Genomic DNA, 19,416 nt, shown 5'->3' with positions numbered 1-19,416 from the left:
GTGATGCTTCTGTTCCAACAAAAAAAGTGATATTTCAACAAAGAAGCCCCGAACCTAACACCTCAAACCAGAAGCGACACCTCCTAACAGCTCCTTGCTGCAGAAAGCCTTTCTAATAGGAAGCAACACGACTTGGGTGTGTATTTTAAAGAGACTTCTTTTGAGAACGTAGAACACTAAGTCAAAATAAACCCCAAGCCAACAGTTAATTGATGTCATCCACCTAAACAGCAAAGCTTTCATCTCCAAAGTGCCCATGGGGGGGACTGCAGTTCTGGGGATTTTGTTTGCAAAATAAATGAAAAGAAACACTTTGCTTTCAATTTACTGCCCCAGAAGTTGACAGCAACAGTAGTAAACAATAGAAATTATTTGTATAAATAGCCTTGTTTATTCTAATGATGTTGGCATTTTCTGCAAAGATTAATTAGCTATAATGTTGCGAATACTATTACAAATGAAATGCGCACCATAAACCAAAAATAATTTGACTGACCTATGTTCTAAAGTAAAATATTTACAGTAATGAGATTCTAATTATCCTTTGTTATGGCAGGCCATTCTCTGCACTCCTTTTTATTGATAGGAGATGTATTGTTTCAGCATTTTGGCTCAATTTATTTTCTTACATTTGCATTTTCTTATGCACAGAAAATGAGAGATGATCGTTACCTTCTTCACTTTGCATTCAATTTACATCAGCAGCACATTACCTCATCCTAACTCGTTTATCTACCACAGAAATTTGATAACAAAAGCTACTGTCAGTGATGAATAAAGATCATTTCAAAAGCATCAAGAAGAAACAAGATGAATTACAGGTTTCAGGACCTTTTGTTTGCTCAAAAAGGGGAAATAAAGGATTTTTTCCACCTATGCAACCGCGTTCGCACAGGGCTGTAACTCAGACACAGCGTCTCATATTTACCTGTAGCTGGTCGGTCCTTTCTGCATACAAAAAGTAACTCCAAATACCCTCCCCACCATAAACATCTCTCTCATTTGCTGCACGAAGGAACATTTTTAATTTTTTGGACTGAATGCACAGAATTTATGGTTCATAAGCTCAAGCAGACACTTAAACAACTACCCAAAGGCTATTGTAGCCTGCTAGCAACGAATAGCTCTCCAGCCTGGGAGACACGGGCACACCCAACACAGCCGAACTCCGCGTCTCACCGGACGGCGTTAGCCTGCTGGTGAGCACTCGCGGCACCGTGAAATGTGCTGTGGGATTCTCTGTAACTGACAATAGCAGAATATCCATCTTGCTTTACTGGGAACTAGTAAGACCTGCCAGCTCCTCTCTTCCAGCTCTCCTGCTTTAACAAGCCATCAGAGCCTGCTAGCCTCTCGCTGCTCTTCCCAACCATGGTGTCAGAGCGAATACCAAAAGGCAACGGCACCGACCGCACACTCAGAAATGGAGTTCTGCTTTACAGTGCCTCTGTCCGAGACCCTCTTGTTGTCGGGCAGAGTGCTGCAAGCCCCAGATGTGCACAGGTTTCTGTTCAGCCCTGTGCAAAGGAGAGTGGCAGAAACTGAGGAGCAGGCTTTGAGGAACAGCTCACTGGCAGAAGGACCACAAGCCCTCCCCAGAGCGGGATGAATGATTTTGGTCTACTTTCCCTACAGCTCCTCAAGGAAGGAGGCAGGGAGTAAAGATTTTTGACCTTTCCAGCAGTGAAAGTTTCATTTATTTTTTTTACAACATTCAGTATTTTCCCAAAAGCACTCACCTTGAAATAGCTCTTCGTATTAACGGAGAGTCAGAAGAAGGAACTAAATGGGTTTTAAAAGTTGTAAATAACCCACCATGAAATATGAATGATTTCATATGAAAACCCGCTCTTTCTCTTTTGTATGAAAAGCTGCTTTTTTTCCGATTTCATCTCACCCATCTTCCTTCCATTTCGGTCCACTCTTTGGGCAGTGTGGATCAGGAGCAGCCCATGAACCTGCCCTGGGCAAAGGCTGCCCAGCAGCCAGGAGCCTGCACACTCTCCCTGCTCCGGAGCCGGTGTTTTACCAGCACATCCCTACGCCATCCCACCATTCAAGCCACCAAGTAGCAGGTTCCAATCTGCGGCCTCAAGCACAGGACCCAGGAAACTCCATGGTGCTTCCAGGGTTTGCCCCAGCAGATCTGGATAACGGACCCACAGTCTCACATCGCTTCACGCAGGTTTTTAATCGGATTACTCGCGTGAGACTGTGTAGAGCTGGCTGATGCAGCCCTGCTCCAAAGGTGTTTGGACCCTGAGAGGAAACATCATCTGTAGGGTGGTCTTCAAGGGAGTTGTGGATGAAATGTGGGCCGTGTTGAAGCCTTTGAAAATGCTACTGTGGACTTTTATATTGCTGATAACATCACCTAGATAGGAATGGGAAATCCAGTGTTTTAAAGAGGTTCACTGAAGCAGCACTAATTTATTCCTGTTCCATGCTCAGCCCCCAAACATGGCAGCAGTATCCTACAGGGCAGAAGATAAGCCCAAGGACCGCAGCTACCTAAAAGGTTTCTTCTACATGGACACGGACCCTCCAGTAACACTCATGCTGCCATTTCAAGCTCCAGCAACGGTACATCTGGGAACCTTAAATTAAAGGGTTACCCAGAGTAAATAAACAAGCACTTGCACTTTGGAACTATTGACTGAGCTCCACCACTCGAACAATTTGTTAGCGAGAGGTTTGGGCAGTGGGAAGATGGCACATATCCCCCTTGCACTCTCCATTTGTCTTCTGGGAGCTTGTCTTCATGCCGAAAGCACAGGTGGGTTCATTGAAAACCTGGCAAGTCCTTCCCTTTTGGGGCCGGGGGCTTACTGGCGCAGGTGAAGGGACGGTTTGTCACTCGACGGTGGGACAGCTTGTGCAGTCTCATAAGAGATGAGAGCCCAGAGAGACTGCTGCGTTTCATAGCTCCTCTCTCTAAAGCTCTGGTTCTTTTCTTGGGGATGAAATAATACTTGATATGCTGATATTATGCAGAATGTGTCACAGGGATTAATTTTAAGAATGGGATTTTTCTTTAATTATTTCAGCTTTTAAGCTTCCAGAGCCTTATTCAGCCATTTTAGAATGTACGCACCCACACACAGAAGGAAAAAAAGGGGAGAGCGTTGCTGGTGGAGTAACATCCACACCTCTGCATGTGCCGCCGCTTTGTCCTGGAGTACAAAGAAGTACCCACATCCATAAAACAGTCACTGGATTTGTCGCTGCGAGAATTGTTTAAAGCCAAACCCAGCGTGACTCTAACGAAGACTGTAAGATGCAGCCAAAATTGTAGGCAAGAGAGAGTAGCTGATGGATGTGGGCAATCACACATAGTAATGCGGGCTGTCGCTTGATTTATCTGCAGCAGCAACAGTTTCAGCAGAGGCTGGTTCACATCCAGCGCGAGTACTTGTTTGGTGCAAGGCTGGCCTTGCTTCTTTCATTACAACATTGCAAGTGACAGGTTAAAAAAAGGGCCTCTTTCCAAAACGTTTGCTTAGCAGTGAAAAGTGAGCAGAACCTCATATCGGTACCACCACCCACCCAGGTGTACCTCCTAGAAAACACTATACTCAGCTGGCAGGACAGGCCTGGCCCCACAGCCCCTTGGCCCAGAGACCCATCTCACGCTCTCAGACACTGGTTCAGAAGTTGCTAAGTCGTGTGTGAGTGTATTCTTGGTGTGAGGATGGTTGCCAGCCAGGGTGAGTGGCACGCCTGTGGAGGCTGGAGCCTGCAACCTTCAGTTCAGACCAAGTTTTGCTTGTAAAGCGCCGTGTGGGATCAGTAAGCAACTGAGAAAGCCTAGAGAGATCGGAGGAAGGCAAAGCTGCATTCATGAAAATGAGTTCTCTCCATTAAATGGGTTAATTACAGCAGGTGCCTGGCACATCCCACTGGGAAGAGGTGAAGGAGTGGGTCTAATGCAGCTGCCTCGCTTCACGCAGGGCGATGTGCGGCTGTGCTCACATTGGGTTCCCCGGGCACTAAGCACATGGAGAACCCAACAGGGTTACAAAACCGGGGAAGGCTGCTCCACCTTTCTCACCTAACCATTTTCTGCCCAACTTGGGGACAAGCTGGAGGCTGCACCCCATTCCACGGGGAGAAGGCAGGTCTCCTCCAGCAAGGCTGTGCCCCCTTGGTGCCTCCACGCTCTCTGCTCCCCGCTCTGCTGGAGGGGCTTGCTTGAGGGTGTACGTTCATGTCCCACATGTAAACCACAACCCTGTAACTGGGAGCGACAGCCACCCCACAGGGGCTGCAGTGTTTGAAACAAGCCTGGCTTCTTCCGAGGTCACTGCTTTACCCATCAATATCTACTGTCAAACAATTAGGTCAAGGTCAGGATTTTAATGCATGCAATTTCATTTTTAACCAAAAACACACTAGCACGAGGAAGGCAGAGGTGCACGCTTGCTGTACAATGATTAAAAGCATTGCAAAACCAGTTAGTTTGATCTCTTGCAGAGAGATCCATAGGGGAAGGGGCTGGTTATACCGTCACTGGCATGGCGTAAGCCAGAGCAACGGACCTGGGGCTCATGAGAATTCAACAAAAGCCATCCTCTGCGCGTTCGGAGGGGCTGGGATCTGCTCTGGATCCAGAGCAAAAGTTAGCCACGAGAAGGAACGAGCGGCTGGCACTTGCCCCTCACTCTCCTCTCTGCCCGCCTGGCTGAGCTCACGCTCTCCTTCACCCTCAGAGGGGCCGGGCCCACGGGTGCCTGAACCCCTTCCACCATGGACCCGCCAGATAAGGGTCTGTGTCCAGGGTGGCCACCAGCAGCTCCAAGCAGAGCTGCTCCACCGTGCCATCTGGTGACAAACAGGGACATGGCTGCGAGTACTAAGGAAGGGTGGAGAGAGAGGAGAGGCTGAGCTTCCCCCAGGAAGTTCCTCTGGGCGAATAATGTCTTTTTTAGAGTGAAGGGATGGGAGAAAAATGCTAAGCAGAGGTGAGGGTCTCCAAGAGGTGGGTCAGGAGCAAACCCCGCCACGTGGCTGCCACAGGGAAGCTCCTGCTGCTGACCCTGCTGATGGGACGCGTGACCCTGCCAGGAGAGCATTCATGGTAACTTCATGATGGGACTGCGTGTCCTTGTGCCCTTCCTTCATCAGGCAGCCACCATGGGAAAGCTGGTGGCCACCGTGGACATCCTGCCTAGACTGGGGGTCCCTGCAGTGCAGGCATCTCTCTGTTGGTGGTTTCTGCCCAGGAGCTTGGCCACCAGGTTGAAGGTGGACACACATCACCTCACTGGCATGGCCTGGCCCGGGGAGGAGAGGGGCTCATGTCATCCCTCTTGCCGGCACAAATGGCGGTACCCAGGCATGTGGGCAAGGGCAAGGAGCAGGGAGAGAAGCTGATGGCCCATGGCTTCCAAGGGCAGCAGCTGCTGGCAGAGGTAAGCGGCCTTTCACAGACAAACCAGGTAGAGACAGCTAAAGCAGGACAATGTCTGTGTTCAAACAAGACCTCACAAGCAGCACCATGAACAAGCCTATCATTTTTCTCTCTCAAATAGCTTATTCCCATCTGTGCATCTGTAATAGGAGATACTCACACCACCTGCTTTAGTGTATTTTAAACATCAATCTTCAGTGCTCCTGATCACCCTCTAGCTGTCAGTCACGTCTGTCAGTCGACTACTTTGACTCTTGGTTCTCCAGATTTGATCCTCTGGATTGCACTTAGGCACCAAAGAAACCTCAAGCAGAGGGTAACACTCCTGAAACATCCCTGGCCTTGGGGCAACAGGGCTGTGAACGCATGGAAAGGGTTTGCTTTCCGGGAGAACAGAGCCCCGATAGCCCAGCCCGGCTGCATCACACAACGGCGCATGCTCCTCTCTAGCCCCCGTTTCTTTCCCAACTGCAGTCTTCATCGAGAACAAAGAGGCGAGCTCGGTTCTGCAGAGGCCAAGGCGAGCCAATTCCAACAGACTGGAAGAGGTTATTCCTGGGAACCTTGAGAGAGAATGCATAGAAGAAAAATGCAGCTTTGAAGAAGCTCGAGAAGTGTTTGAAAACACTGAGAAAACGGTGAGTATTGCTGCTGCTGCAAAATGGCAACACCTTGTCCCCCCCGCCCGCACCTGTATGAGCCTTTCAGGGGACGCACAGAGGGGGAAGGAGGAGGGAACAGCAAGGGGAGAGCCTGCGGGGGCCAAGGGCAGCATCTATCGCGCTTTCTTCTCACTTATGGTCCATCAGCTGGGCTGGGGAACTATTTTAAAGGTTTGTTGGTCACTATTGGGGTTATAGGGGTGGCAGTTTTCCCACAAGCCTTTTCCTTAACTTTGGATTCATCCCTTTACCACTCCAGTCAGGCAGTGCCCAGAAAATAGAAATCAAAGGAAACTTCCTTTTTTTTTTTTTTTCCTTTTGCAGATGGACTTTTGGAAAACATATATTGGTAAGAGCTGCTTTCTTCACGTTCAAAAGCATAATATTCATATCGCTGCACATAAATCACAGATGTTTATTGAAACAAATTTATTCCAGCTTTGAGAAACTGTTTTATGACAGAGCTAGTCAGAGTCACGCACCCTAAATCCTGCAGCCACCCAGCCTGGGCCTGTCCCCTTTGTATACAAACTGCAAGCCAAAAAACAAAACAAAACAAAACAAATTACTTCACATATTCTTTTTTCAAGCAGGTTTTCTTGAACATACTTCAAAAACCTCACAGAACAAAATCAGTTCACACAGACTGCTGGATCTGTTGAGCCCAGGTCACGCTCTGGGCTTCTCGTTTCAGCTGTAGAGCAGAGTAAAACTCAGCAGCAATAATTAACATGCCTTCACCAAGCAGCAAATGCTTTATTCTCAAGCAGAGGTCTGCAGATAAGGCACAGCCTCATGCAAGCACAGCGTGAATCCCAAGAAATGCCATACTAAAGCGAAGCCTCAACGTGACCATATTAAAGAGCTCTTTGCAGTTCACACCAGTGGTCCCAAACCCTTGCTTCTCCACCATTTTCTTTTTACCATCTAGTTTTTCCCTTTCAGCTTCCATACCCAAGGACTCCTCAGTCCCTTACCAAAAAGATTTCAATGCCCACTAAAATATCTGAAACTAATTTTAAGGATATTTCAATAAATGAACTGTTTTGTAGTTTGGCGAAGCGCCCAGAACATCTCACTAAAAAGCCTTAAATAATTCAGACTATTCAGTCCAGACTATAAGATAAAAAATTTACATTGGCATTGTAAGACTGTCCTCTGAAAAACCAGCTGATGAAACTCAACACTGCATTTGTTTCCCTGCCACTGTAACCAATTAGCTCTTCAAAAATAATGAATGCCATCTATTCCCCTATCAACCAAAGGGCCTGGTTCACTGTTCATCTTACAAGTTGCTATTTCCAACACGTGCAGCCCACAGGAGTGCAGTCCTTGCACAGCTCCCAGGTGGTACCAAGCCCTGATTGCCCTCACCAGGCAGCAACAACAGCCACGATCCGCACCTTGTGTGCAAACCCTGATGCCCTGACTTAGACAAGACAGAACCATTTTGTCTGCGTTTGCCAGCTGCCTTCTGCATTTCAGCCTGCTCCTGGAAGCACCATCAACAGCCACGCTTCCTGGCAGGACATTCCCCCTCCTGCTTGCCTTTGCATTACCATTCCAAAGTGCATTTCCCTGTAAATTAACATCACGGACTTACTGTTCCAAAGTGTTAGATCACTAATTTTGCAATACTGGGAATTTTTATTAAAGCCTCAGCTTCTCGGCTGTAGGCAACTGTGAAAATAAAAACCCTGCCGTGTAAAGAAAAATCTAGACCAGCTAACAGTAGTACAAGACTTAGAAAGAAAAAGCAATGACGGAGGCTTTTAATCATAATACACAGAGAGGTCTGCAAACCCAAGTGGACAGGCCCAAACCTACAGAGAACAAAGGCAGCAGTGTTGAAATAATTCAGATTAGGAAATCCTAACCACTTTCAATGAAGCAAACCTTCTAACTTCATCAGTCTAACTTAGCCAAGACATGAGGTCCCGTTGAGATGTTGCATGAGTGCAACTGAAGAGTTCTGCTGGAATGGGCAGAATTAACCCACATGGGACAGCTTAGTTAGGACTCTGGGTTAAGCACTGCTGCTGATGTTACCCCAGGGCTGACAGTGTCTGTTGTGCATTTGGGTGCCAGGATCTGACTTATTTTCCACTACAAAGATGGAAGGTGTGCAGTCACTTGCTTGTCTTTAACAGGAGGCTTGCACAGAGCAAGGCTCCAGCACTTGGTTGGCACCAGCCATGGTGGACTCTCATGTTTGTTAATTCTCCTGTCTTCTCTCCAAGATGGAGATCAGTGCGACCCCAATCCCTGCAAAAACAGAGCCGTCTGCAAGGATGAAGTAAGTTCCTACGTGTGCTATTGCCTAGCTGGCTACGAAGGCAGAAACTGTGAGATAGGTACGTACCAAGGGCTTGACCTGTGGTTGTTCTGCCCTGCTTGAAATCCCATTGTGGGGAATTTTGCGGTCACGCTGTCCGCTGTTGTGGACACAATTTGCCTTGTTGTGAGGCACTGTATGAATGTGCAAATTCAGCCTGTCAGCAATGGGATTACAGGGAAACATGGTTGGGGCCATTGGAGCAGATGTCTCTGTCCTCTCCTGTCCTTGGTGGAGCCCCAGCTCCACCTCCACTGAGCACTGAGATGCCTGCTCTTACGCAGGGTTCAACAGAGACTCAGGCTCAAGGTCTTTTGCTCAGCACACTGCGGCTGCCAGCGCAAATGTTGACACAGAGACCTTTCTTTATCTCCCCAGCATAAGCCCTTCCAGGGCTGCTCGTCAATCAGGAATGATGTGCTCACCTGCTGAAGGCAACAGCTTTCCACCGACCCCAATGGGGCCCCCAAGCTCTCTCTCCTCCTCTCCATTTCTCCATTTTCTGCTGGACAGCAGGTGCTGAGCAGGGCAGGATTACTGCAACTTCCTCTCAACCGCACTCTGCTAAATCCATAATTATAATTATCACCAGCAACCTTGATTCTGAAGGCAAACAAAAAGCAAATATTTTCCTGATGGGTTGAGGAGTTTATGAAAACCAAACAGCTGATAATTTAAGCAAGAGGGATATTCAGCTCTTATATTTATAATATAATCAGGGGCTGTGCGACTCGCATAATGTGCTAGACTCACTGCACTAATAAAAGATTCTCTTTCTAGTTGTGCTTCTGCTCTGGCAAGAGAGGAGCGTACGTTAAAAAGAGCATTTCAAAGCTGCATCAAATTTAAATAGTCTCATTGCAGATTTCCCGTGGAAGTGAGACAGGAACAAAAATAGCGCTAGAAGTGAGGCGTGAAAAGGAGCTCTGTAAAAATAGTAAATGATGGCATTAAAATGGCTACAGGAAGGGAGGTGTCCTTGGGGAGGTAGGACTGGAGTTAATCTGCCGCGAAGTTGTTTGAAAACTCACTGAGAATTAAAAGGGCATCTGTGGATTAGTGGTTTCCCACCTCCAAGAGATGGCGTTCCCACCACAGAGGAGTGCGAGGTGGGGTGGGAGAAGACACGCGCAAGCCACGGGAATCTCGCCATGTCTCAGGTTGGGATTCTTCTCATCAAACATCCTGCTGAAATGGGTCATCCACGTCAGGCTGTGATGATTTATTGGCATGTCAGGAAGAACACATGGCTTTGCTTGAGGTTTTAAATTCGGAGCCCAGTGATAATCCCAGGACAAAGCTCTTCTTGGGTTCAGAGTTTGCTCCCATTTGACGCATGGCATTCTCTGCTAGCATCCACACCAGGGCTGGATTGCCGTAAGCACGGGGGGGAGGAGAGCAGCACAACGGTGGAGAAATCACGTGGCTCATAACCAAATATTTGCAGCAGCCCTTACGGTCAGGCTGCCAAATTTCAGGCAGCACACAGTTGTTGGAGGCGGGACTCGGCAGGACCTCGTAGGGCCCTGTGGACATATCCTCAACCTGCCTCCTCGAAGATGAGCAGGGATGCGATTTGGAAGGAGGACACTCTCCTTGCAAACAAACATCCATCCTCCATGGTCTGGAACAACCGGAGTGGGTTACTGGTCGAGTCCAAAGGCCCAAGTCCCAGCAAATCTCTGATCGCTTGTATTTCAAAAGAGCTTTCACAGTTTCATTTTGATTTTTTTCAGACCTCACTTGTGCTATTAAAAATGGAGGCTGCAAGCACTTTTGCAGGCACGACCCACCGCAGAAAGTTGTGTGTTCCTGCGCTGCTGGCTATAAACTTCATGAAGATGGAAAGTCCTGCGAACCTACAGGTTAAATTTTAAAGTGTTTATAAAATATTTGGGTGAAAGTTTCCAAGGTCTTCTCCTGGATTTAGACACCTGAATCTCAGAAATGCAATATCCTGTTGGAAACCAACCTTGTTTTCCTGCTTAGAAAATGTAAAGAGCCTGACCCTGCACTTTTCCAACAGCAGATGTGGGGTCAGGCTAGGAGGATGCAATTTAAACACCCTTTTTTTTAGCCTAGGTGGGTAGAGCAGAAGGGGTAGGGGTCCTGGAACTTCTGCACAAGGCAAATGCTCATTTCAGATGGCTGCTCACACAGGTACCTCTCCCGCTTGCACCCATCTTATATTTCTAGATATAGATCCTTATATTTCTAGATGTGGATCAGTAGTTTTCTTCCCCCTAAGGTGTGGAGGGGAAAGGCATTGCTTGAAGTTGCAGCTTCAAAAAGAGCTAAAGAATAGCTGGTTCTTGTTCTATTCCCCAACTTTACCGGGCTCCCAGGCTGTTACAGTAGCTACACAGACACGTGCAATCCCAACCCACCGCAATGCAGCAAGTTAATTGGGCACGAGCATCTCAGAAGCACATCTGGCAGAGGAAGGAGGAGACTGAGCAGAGAAAAGAATTGCCATCTAAGCTCAATTGAACATGTGATGCTATCCTATTTCTAATACCCGAGAGTAACAGATTTGCACACCTAAGCTACCATGCAGGCACCCGCACAGGTGAGTTGGTTTCTGAAGGTCTGATAGCTACAGCCAGGAACACTTTGAGCTACTGAAAGTGCTGATTTTCAGCAGTCGGTGTAGGAAGTGTCTTAGTCTGGGAGTCCTTCAGCTCACGGAGGTCATTAAGAGCCCAGGCCTGTGTTGCCCAACATGCTGTATCACTTTCACTGGAGCAGAAAGTTTTACTGTTAGCAATAAGATCATCTTTCAGGTTGGGTAATTGCCCTTCCTGCAAAAGCTTAGCTTTTGTTGTCTCTGAAACCTTCATTTCCTAGCCTAACCTCACAGGTAGCACTTTCCATCACTCAACACTTATTTGAGCCCTATTGCTAACGCAGACTGTTTAAAAAAGAATGTGGAGTCTCAGTAGGCCACACTTACATCTGATTTTACACTAAAGTTTATTTGCACAGCACTGTCAAAAGCTTTTCAGATGAAAGACAATGCCTGATGCTATTTACTATTTTGACTGCCACTATCAGCAGGAATTCGACACTCAGTGCGTAGGAGAGAAACGGGAAGAGCTCCTCTGATATGAGCCTACAGATGAGCTCTTCATTAACAGAGAAAATGTACAACTCTGGAAAGAGTTTATTAATGTTTTCCTCACCTTGGTGCCAAGCAGGATTATCTGTACAATTGGCAGATATGATTTCCTGCCCTCTCCCAGCTGGGTTTTTATTGTACTGGAGCCGCTCGCTGTAGAAATGTCAGCCAAAAGCAAGGCTCCCAGTCACACACCTCAGGATCGCGGGAAATGCAGGCGCAGCTGCACCGTCCTGTCAGACCTGCCTTCTCCCTCACAACCTTTCTTCTTTTTCAAAGCTGTTCAGGATTCATTTCTAAAGCCCAGAAACAACTTATGCTTTTGCTACTCTTACACGTCACCTGCACTGCTGCTCAAAGGCACGGGCATCTGTTTGCGTGGAGAACGCACGAGTGGCCCACGGCCCCGCGTCTCCTGTGCCGGTCCCGAAACAGGGTGCCGAGACAAGGCAGCTTTTGTCTCCTCGCCTACTCCTTCGATTGCTGGAACTCTCAGCGTGATGCACAGCCAGCCGTAACCGTAACTGTTTCTCTCCCAGTGCCGTATCCCTGCGGAAGGATCACGGCTCCCGAAGCGAAGAGCAAGCTCACCCGAGCCATAAACACCTTTGAGCACTGGAACATCACCGCCGATGACCAAGACGATGCTCACGACGAGGTGCTCGACAACGTCACGGAAACCAGCACCACCACCACGAAAATCACGCCGATCATTAAGACGGGGACGCGGGTTGTCGGTGGATCAGACAGCATGAGAGGCGAGGTGCCTTGGCAGGTACCGGCTGTTCCTGCAGCTCTCCTGTAACCCCAGCAATCACTCCGTCCATTCATCCCCTTCTGAATGCAGGATCAGCTTACTTCTACATCCCCAAACCTCATCTCTGAGGTTAGTTTAGCAATAGATCTCAAGTCTAACACAAGTTCTTTCTGTACACAGTCTTATGCCACAGCAACAAAACTTGCCTGGCTGCGGGTTGGCAAATAATCTCTAAGTCAGAGTCACAGCTGCTTTATCCGGTGAGGCACAAAGGATCAAGTTTTAAACTCTAGCAACAGATTCCCCAGCAGTCCATGAATTTACCAAGACCAAGCCAAAAGATGAGGGAGGGGAGCTTTGCAAGGAACACCGCAGCTCCTTTTTTTGGCTCCATCAGTTTCAACAGATCCATGATAATTTATACCAACAAAGGACCTGTCCTTGTATGACATTTACAAAATCCAGCTGCTCTTTCTCCACCCAGCCCCATCCTATTTGCGACATCCTAGTCATCTCTACCTCACCAGCAGTGACATCACCGGCGAAGGGCGGCTGCAAAGACACCTCCTCCAACCCGCCGCTCTGCAAATGCTTTTAAATTGTTGTCAGAAGGAAAGTTAGCTCCTAGCTTGGATCTTTTTCAAAGTCATCTACTGCCCTTAAATGCTACTCTGGCTTCAGTGAGCACGGAAATCTCAGTGACTGAGAGTGCAAAATCATAAATTCAGATGAGGTTTTAGGAAAGGCAGATCTCTGCATTGCCAGCCCTGGCACAGACTGACACTGGTGATGCCTATGACAAGTTGCCCGCACAGGGACGTACATGCCCATTCACACCAACCCGTCGGTCCCTCTACGTCTGCTGAGGGAGCGAAGCAGCGAGCAGGGTGCATGCAGCCAGGTCAGGAGCAGGCGTCTGCCCTCCATTTCAGAGCTACCAAAGCCAGTAAGGTGCTGGGGACATACAGGGCCCACAGCAGCAGCAGCAGGAGGTTTGTTGGGAGGGCTTTTTTTGTGCCTGAAAGGAAGAGGCCGAACGGCTGCCTCAGCCTCTCAGAGTCTTCTGGCACAGCCTTTGGTGGGACAAACCGCAGGCAATGCTGGCAGCCACCACACGTTCACAGAGAGTCCAGAGGAGAAACAGAAAGTTAAATAGAAGAAATCAGTACCCATAAAGGAAGTAAATTCACATGCTACAAACCCACAAAGTCTGGCTAGTTAGCTGTGCTCACGGAGACCTTTACTTCACCTCTGAAAAATATCTCGGTTGCCCTTTTGCAGCCAGCAGCTGAGGATGCTGGGCCTGCTGGGGCTCCAGCCCGGGTGGGATGGGTGACCCTGGGCTTGGGGTGGCTGCGGGGCTCGGATCCCAGTGAAGGGGCAGCGGGTGGGCGTGGGGTACCGGTGTGGGGAGGGCTGCAGGCACTCCAGTGCATCACTGTGGATGAGCTTTGTCCGCCTCGTTACGGGCACAGAGCTCCCTAGAACACAGCCAGCTCTGCCTAACGAGGCACTGAATGAGTAAATGTGTGGGAAGTACGAGGTGGACAGACAGTGACGAGTCATGTCGCTGGAAGGAACAAAATGGGTGAATTCTAAAGAAACCCTGCTTTTAAACACAGTCCACGGATTGAGCTGATCAATCAAAATAGAAGTTTTAGCAGAAGGGATGTCCTGCCTTATGCCCCAGAAGTACCGAGGCAGTTAGATGCCCAGATGAAATGGGTAGTTAAGATTTTGTCCCTAGTTAAGCTAGTCACTGGCAAAACACTTATAGGAGGTGCCTGTGGAAGTGCTTGACTTTTAGATGCTCCCAGCTTTACACCGAGGTTTATGACCGCCCGGCCCAGCAGCAAGGGGAGGAGAAGTGCAACGGGGCACCGACACGTGCGTGGGCAGTGCTGGCCACCTCTGCGGCAGAGCAGGGGACGGAGGGGCAGGGGGTCCCCGCGGAGCAGCCGCTCTGGGTCTGCACAGCCTAAGCACAGCCTGTCCTGCAGCCAGACAAAACCCTCGCATCCCACCCTTCTTCCCCACCGATTTATGCAGACCCACGGGCGTGATTTCCTTCCGCTCCCACAGGTCCATCTGGTGAACAGCCACGGCGTGGGCTTCTGCGGTGCGTCCATCATCAATGAGAAATGGGTAGTGACAGCGGCACACTGCCTGAAGCCAGGTGACAACTTCTCTGCCGTGGCAGGTGAGCACCTCAGGTGGCGCTGGGCCAGCGCGGGCAAGGGACATGGACAGGGCTCGCACCGGCCAGGTGTCGCGCAGACCCTGGAAGCCACACCACCAACAACCAACGCGGCACGAGTCGCTTTAGGGCACCGAGGCCCCGGTTGCGTTCTGCAGGGTGCAGCGCTTCGGCAACCCGGTCTCTGCAGGTACCGCCACCTCCAGCCGGAGCAGTGAGCAGGGTCTGGCCTCAGTCCCAAAGCCACGGAGCTGCTGGACCCCGTTGCAAACCCAGCTCGACCTGACCGCAGACGATCTCACCAGAGCCAGCGGGAAGCCCAGGCTGCTTAAAAGCACGGTGGACTTCAGTTACGCTGCTGCTTCATGAGCTGGTGTGATGGATATTTCTCTATTCTGGCCACGTAGGACCTCTCTAGGGATTTCTGCTCTTCTTGGGGGTCACACTAAGTTTTCACACAACTCTCAGAGAATGGATTTGTGTGGCTGGTGCAAGAGGGGCTCCAGCAACCGGACTAACTCCTTGCAAGAAGATAACTACTTTTGCTCCTAACTTCTTTAGAAGTAAATAGAATTTATGACTTGAAGTAGAGAAACTGAGCTGCTAGGTGGGAAAGTGTGCTTTTACAGCAGGGTCTCTGGGGAGTTAGGCAGGGGCAGCGTGGCCAGGCTCCACACAGCAAGCAATGAGGCTAATTTACAAAACAAAAGTATCCCTGCTTGAAAAACGTTGTTTCCCCCTGACCCAGCTGCTACAGCGTGCCTGCTAGGCAGCCTGCTGATACCTCAGCGCAGGGCCTTGGCACACGTCGTGGTGCCACGTCTCACAGCTGTGGCAGAATCAGCTTCCCCAAATTGTTTGTTTCTCCCCTAACCTGGTACAGGAGGGTTATGCTGATGGGTACGGGAGGGGACAGGGTTAGTGACTGCTGCGAGCAGCCCTGAGGAGGCAGGAAAGGATCATGCTTGCTGTTTAAACACTATGAAATGTAGTGGTGACAAAAAGGACATTCTAGCTGAGCTTTAAAACACCGAGTTTATATCTACAGAAACAAGCTCATCAGGAGGACTCCAGCTGCATCTTCATCTTCCACGTTAGCACAGCTGAGCTCCTGGGTGTCCCTGGCCAGACCCTGGAGACTGAGCACCATGGGGCTGGGCACTACCCAGCTCATAGCTCACACACAGCGGTTTTTGCTATCTACTTGCAGGCAGTTTTTCTTGAGAGCCCAGCACAAACCCCAGCCTTGAACCCGCTAACATGAGACAATACAAAATGCCCAGGGCAAAAAAAGTGTTCCCTCAGAAGAGCACATTTCCACCTGGACAGAGGTTTCGCGTTTGCTGCGTCTGCATGCAAAGTGCCTCTCCTTTCAGGCTCTCTCCTGCACATCACCCCCCCCCCGCCTCGATTTAGGGCAGATCATCAGTCAGCTCCCCTCATGCTCCTTGCACATTGCCCTGCACCACCGCTGGCTTTTCAGGGCAAGATACTGGACAGGCAGCAAGTCAAGACAGCAAAACACGATTTTGCAGGTCTTCAGGGACCTGTGCACCATGTACAGTGCATGGGCCTCACCTGATTCCTTCACATCCATTCATGCTAAACGTTCAACTTTGTATATAGCATCCTAGGAGACCTAGGAATTGATAGCAGGGGGTGGAAGCAGCATTCTCTTCCCCTGTCCTTCTCTGCCTCTCCACTTTTATCCCTGAAGCACATTTTCAGGTCCCCAGCAACAGTAAGCAGCTGAAGCAGAAGAAAAACCTTCTGAAAGTCTCCCCCCCTGCATCAGACTTGCATTTACACTGTAGAAACACAGCCTGCGAGGAAGCTGACACACTCTGCTGCAGAAAACCCCTCGCAGAGCACACCAGCAGCCCCGGCCACCAAACCCGCTTTCGTCAGGCGCCAGCGCTAACGGGAACACGGAAAGCCGCCTCACCTCTCGCCGGGCTCCGTGCCGCTCCTCGCAGGCAGACGCAGACACAGGACAGTGCCAGGGCCGGCAGCGCCGCAGGTTGTGTTTAGAGGAGGTTGTATATTCCAGAGATCACAGCGAAGCAGGTAGAAACACTGCAGCCAGGGTTAAACGCACCCTGCGCCTCTTGGGCTGTAAGCAAGCCAGCGGGAAAAGCCATCCTGCTCCAGAGCCTCCAGCACAGCCAGTCCACGGGCAGGGGAGGGGGTTCGGCCACGGACAGACCCAGGCGCTGCCCGTTTTGCCGACCCAAGACCTCAGCAGGTTCTCCCTTCGATCTACCTGTTAGCGGAGCCGGGAGGGGAGGCGGCAGCAGCCAGCAGCTCAGCTGCCGGCATCACCCTGCAACCGCGGGCAGCTGAGCCCGGGGCGGGCAGCAGGGACCAGGGGCACCTGTGGGCTTTGGGGAGGGGGTGGTGAGTAGACCCCGGCACCCTGTTCTGCCCCACAGGTGGGGAGTTTTGGAAAAGGGAAGGTCGGGGTTCTTTTCATTAATCAATGATCTATTTTAAATGAAGATTTTTAATTCTAGAGGCTTTCATCCCTGTGATGCGAGGGCAACATCCCCTTGTCTATCTGTGAGGGTGCTAAATCCCAGGAACAACCACATTGCCGCCAACCTTGCTAAAAGGATCCGGGACTTTGGCAAGTGATCGGTGCCCGGTGCATGCCCGGTGTCACATCTCGGGGTTCAGGTCCTGCCCGCTGCAGGGACCAAGGAGGTGCTGCCACGGGGGGACCTCCAGCGCCCTTTGACAAGGAGTGAGCAGCCATGCTGGCCCCAGGCTCGGAGCAGCCCGAGGGCTGGGGGGTGCAGTGTTCATCCCTTTGCAGCCACCCAGCTGGGGTGGCATCGCATCAGCCCCTGGTTGCCAAGAAGGCCAATGGGATCCTGGGGTGCATTAGGAGGAGTGTGGCCAGCAGGTCGAGGGAGGTTCTCCTTCCCCTCTGCACTGCCCTGGTGAGGCCCCATCTGGAGTACCGAGTCCAGTGCTGGGCTCCCCACTTCAAGAAAGATGAGGAGCTACTGGAGAGAGTCCAGCGGAGGGCTACGAGGGTGATGAGGGGACTGGAGCATCTCTTCTGTGAGGAAAGGCTGAGGGAGCTGGGCTTGTTCAGCCTGAAGAAGAGAAGGCTGAGAGGGGACCTTAGAAATGCTTATAAATATCTGCAGGGGCAGGTGTCAGGAGGACGGGGACAGACTCTTTTCAGTGGTGCCCAGCGACAGGACAAGGGGCAATGGGCACAAACTGAAGCAGAGGAAGTTCCGTCTGAACATGAGGAAGAACTTCTTCCCTCTGAGGGTGACGGAGCCCTGGAACAGGCTGCCCAGGGAGGTTGTGGAGTCTCCTTCTCTGGAGATATTCAAGACCCGCCTGGACGCGGTGCTGTGCAGCCTGCTCTGGGTGACCCTGCTTCGGCAGAGGGGTTGGACTGGGTGACCCACAGAGGTCCCTTCCCACCCCGACCATTCTGTGATTCTGTGACTCTGTGGGACGGCGTCGCCAGGGCATGGTTACTGGTCCGTCCACAGAGCCCAAGCCACGCTTGTCTCTGCAGGTGAGTACAACACCAACGAGGAGGACAACACGGAGCAGTGGCGTAAGGTGGTGAAAATCCTTCCCCATCCCACGTACAACGCCACGATCAACAAGCACCACAACGACATCGCCCTCCTGGAGCTGGACCAGCCGCTCAGCTTCAACAGCTACGTCACCCCCATCTGCATCGGTAACCGGGAGTTCACCAACGCCCTGCTGAAGCACGGGACGGGGACGGTGAGCGGCTGGGGCAGCACGCTCTTCCGTGGCCGGCCGGCCACCATCCTCCAGATCCTCAAGGTGCCCTTCGTCGACCGGCCGACCTGCCTCAAAAGCACCTCCACCACCATCCTGCAGAACATGTTCTGCGCGGGCTTCCCAGCCGGGGGCAGTGACACCTGCGGTGGGGACAGCGGAGGCCCCTACACCACCGAGATCGAGGGCACCTGGTTTCTCACGGGCATCACCAGCTGGGGCGAGGAATGTGCCAAGCCAGGTAAATACGGCGTCTACACCAGGGTCTCCAAGTACCTGAAGTGGATAAAGGAAATCACGAGGCTTAGCTAACCCACGGGAGGTTACACCATGCTGGGAGATGGACTGGTTCGTTGAAGAGAGACCATAGCAATCTACACGTTTTTCAGAAATCACTGTGTTTTAATAAATTTCTGCTCTTGGAAGGCCAAAGTTGAGAGAATGCAGTGGAAATGTGGAAATAAGGAAATAAAAAAGCCTTTTTAATTACCCATGAGTGCTTTCCTGAATGCACAGGCACTGCTGAGATGGTGTAAGCCCCCAAATCCCAAGCGCAGAGGCCGGTGTGAGTGGGTGAGCGGGGTCCATGGCTCACACGTGCCCCGGGCCAGCGTGCCACCGCCATGCCCACGGCTGCCACGCAGCGCCGCAGGCGAGGGGAGCCCAGCAGGCACAGCTCTCCCTGGGTTTCCACGGGATGCAGCCCAGGCACCGGCACCCAGCACCATCCCAGAGCAGGAGCCCGCGCCGGAGGTGAACACACAGAGCATCGCACCCCCGCGCTCCCGGCCAGACGTTTCCGCGTGAGCCAGGCTGAGGTGGATCATGGGCAGCAGGAGATGCTCCTCCTGCCTTAGGATGGCATAAAATTGGCTCTATAAATGACCTGAAAGCTGTATAAAACTCATCTAAATGTAGTGGCAGGCTTTATGCTAATGATTTCTGCTGAGCCTTGTTAGGATTATGAAGAGAACTGCTTAGTGCTCATTACGTGGCCTGGTCTCTGTGTTCATCATGCTAAATTCGAAGCTGTGGCCAAGGGTGCTGCTGGTGGTGATGGAGACAGAGTATTGCCCTCCTGAAATGAGCCTGGAGGATGTCCCCCTGACTCAAACAGGCTTAATTCAGTTCCCAACTTCCAGGGAAGGAAATAACCCCAG

General features: G+C 50.8%; 1 protein-coding gene across 1 annotated transcript; it reads left to right on the top strand.

Moving 5' to 3' along the window:
- The first annotated feature begins 2,662 nt into the window (after positions 1–2,662).
- Positions 2,663–18,745, top strand: F9 (coagulation factor IX). Its single transcript, XM_075435426.1, has 8 exons — positions 2,663–2,776; positions 5,885–6,048; positions 6,397–6,421; positions 8,313–8,426; positions 10,144–10,272; positions 12,065–12,300; positions 14,365–14,482; positions 18,021–18,745. The coding sequence occupies exons 1-8, from the start codon at positions 2,710–2,712 to the stop codon at positions 18,566–18,568; spliced, it is 1,401 nt and encodes a 466-aa protein (XP_075291541.1). The 5' UTR covers positions 2,663–2,709; the 3' UTR covers positions 18,569–18,745.
- Positions 18,746–19,416: the final 671 nt, after the last annotated feature.

The sequence above is a fragment of the Opisthocomus hoazin genome, chromosome 14, assembly GCF_030867145.1.
Source record: "Opisthocomus hoazin isolate bOpiHoa1 chromosome 14, bOpiHoa1.hap1, whole genome shotgun sequence".
NCBI classification, from domain to species: Eukaryota; Metazoa; Chordata; class Aves; order Opisthocomiformes; family Opisthocomidae; genus Opisthocomus; species Opisthocomus hoazin.
The sequence above is the reverse complement of the archived record's forward strand: the minus strand, read 5'-3'. Positions and strand labels throughout refer to the sequence as shown.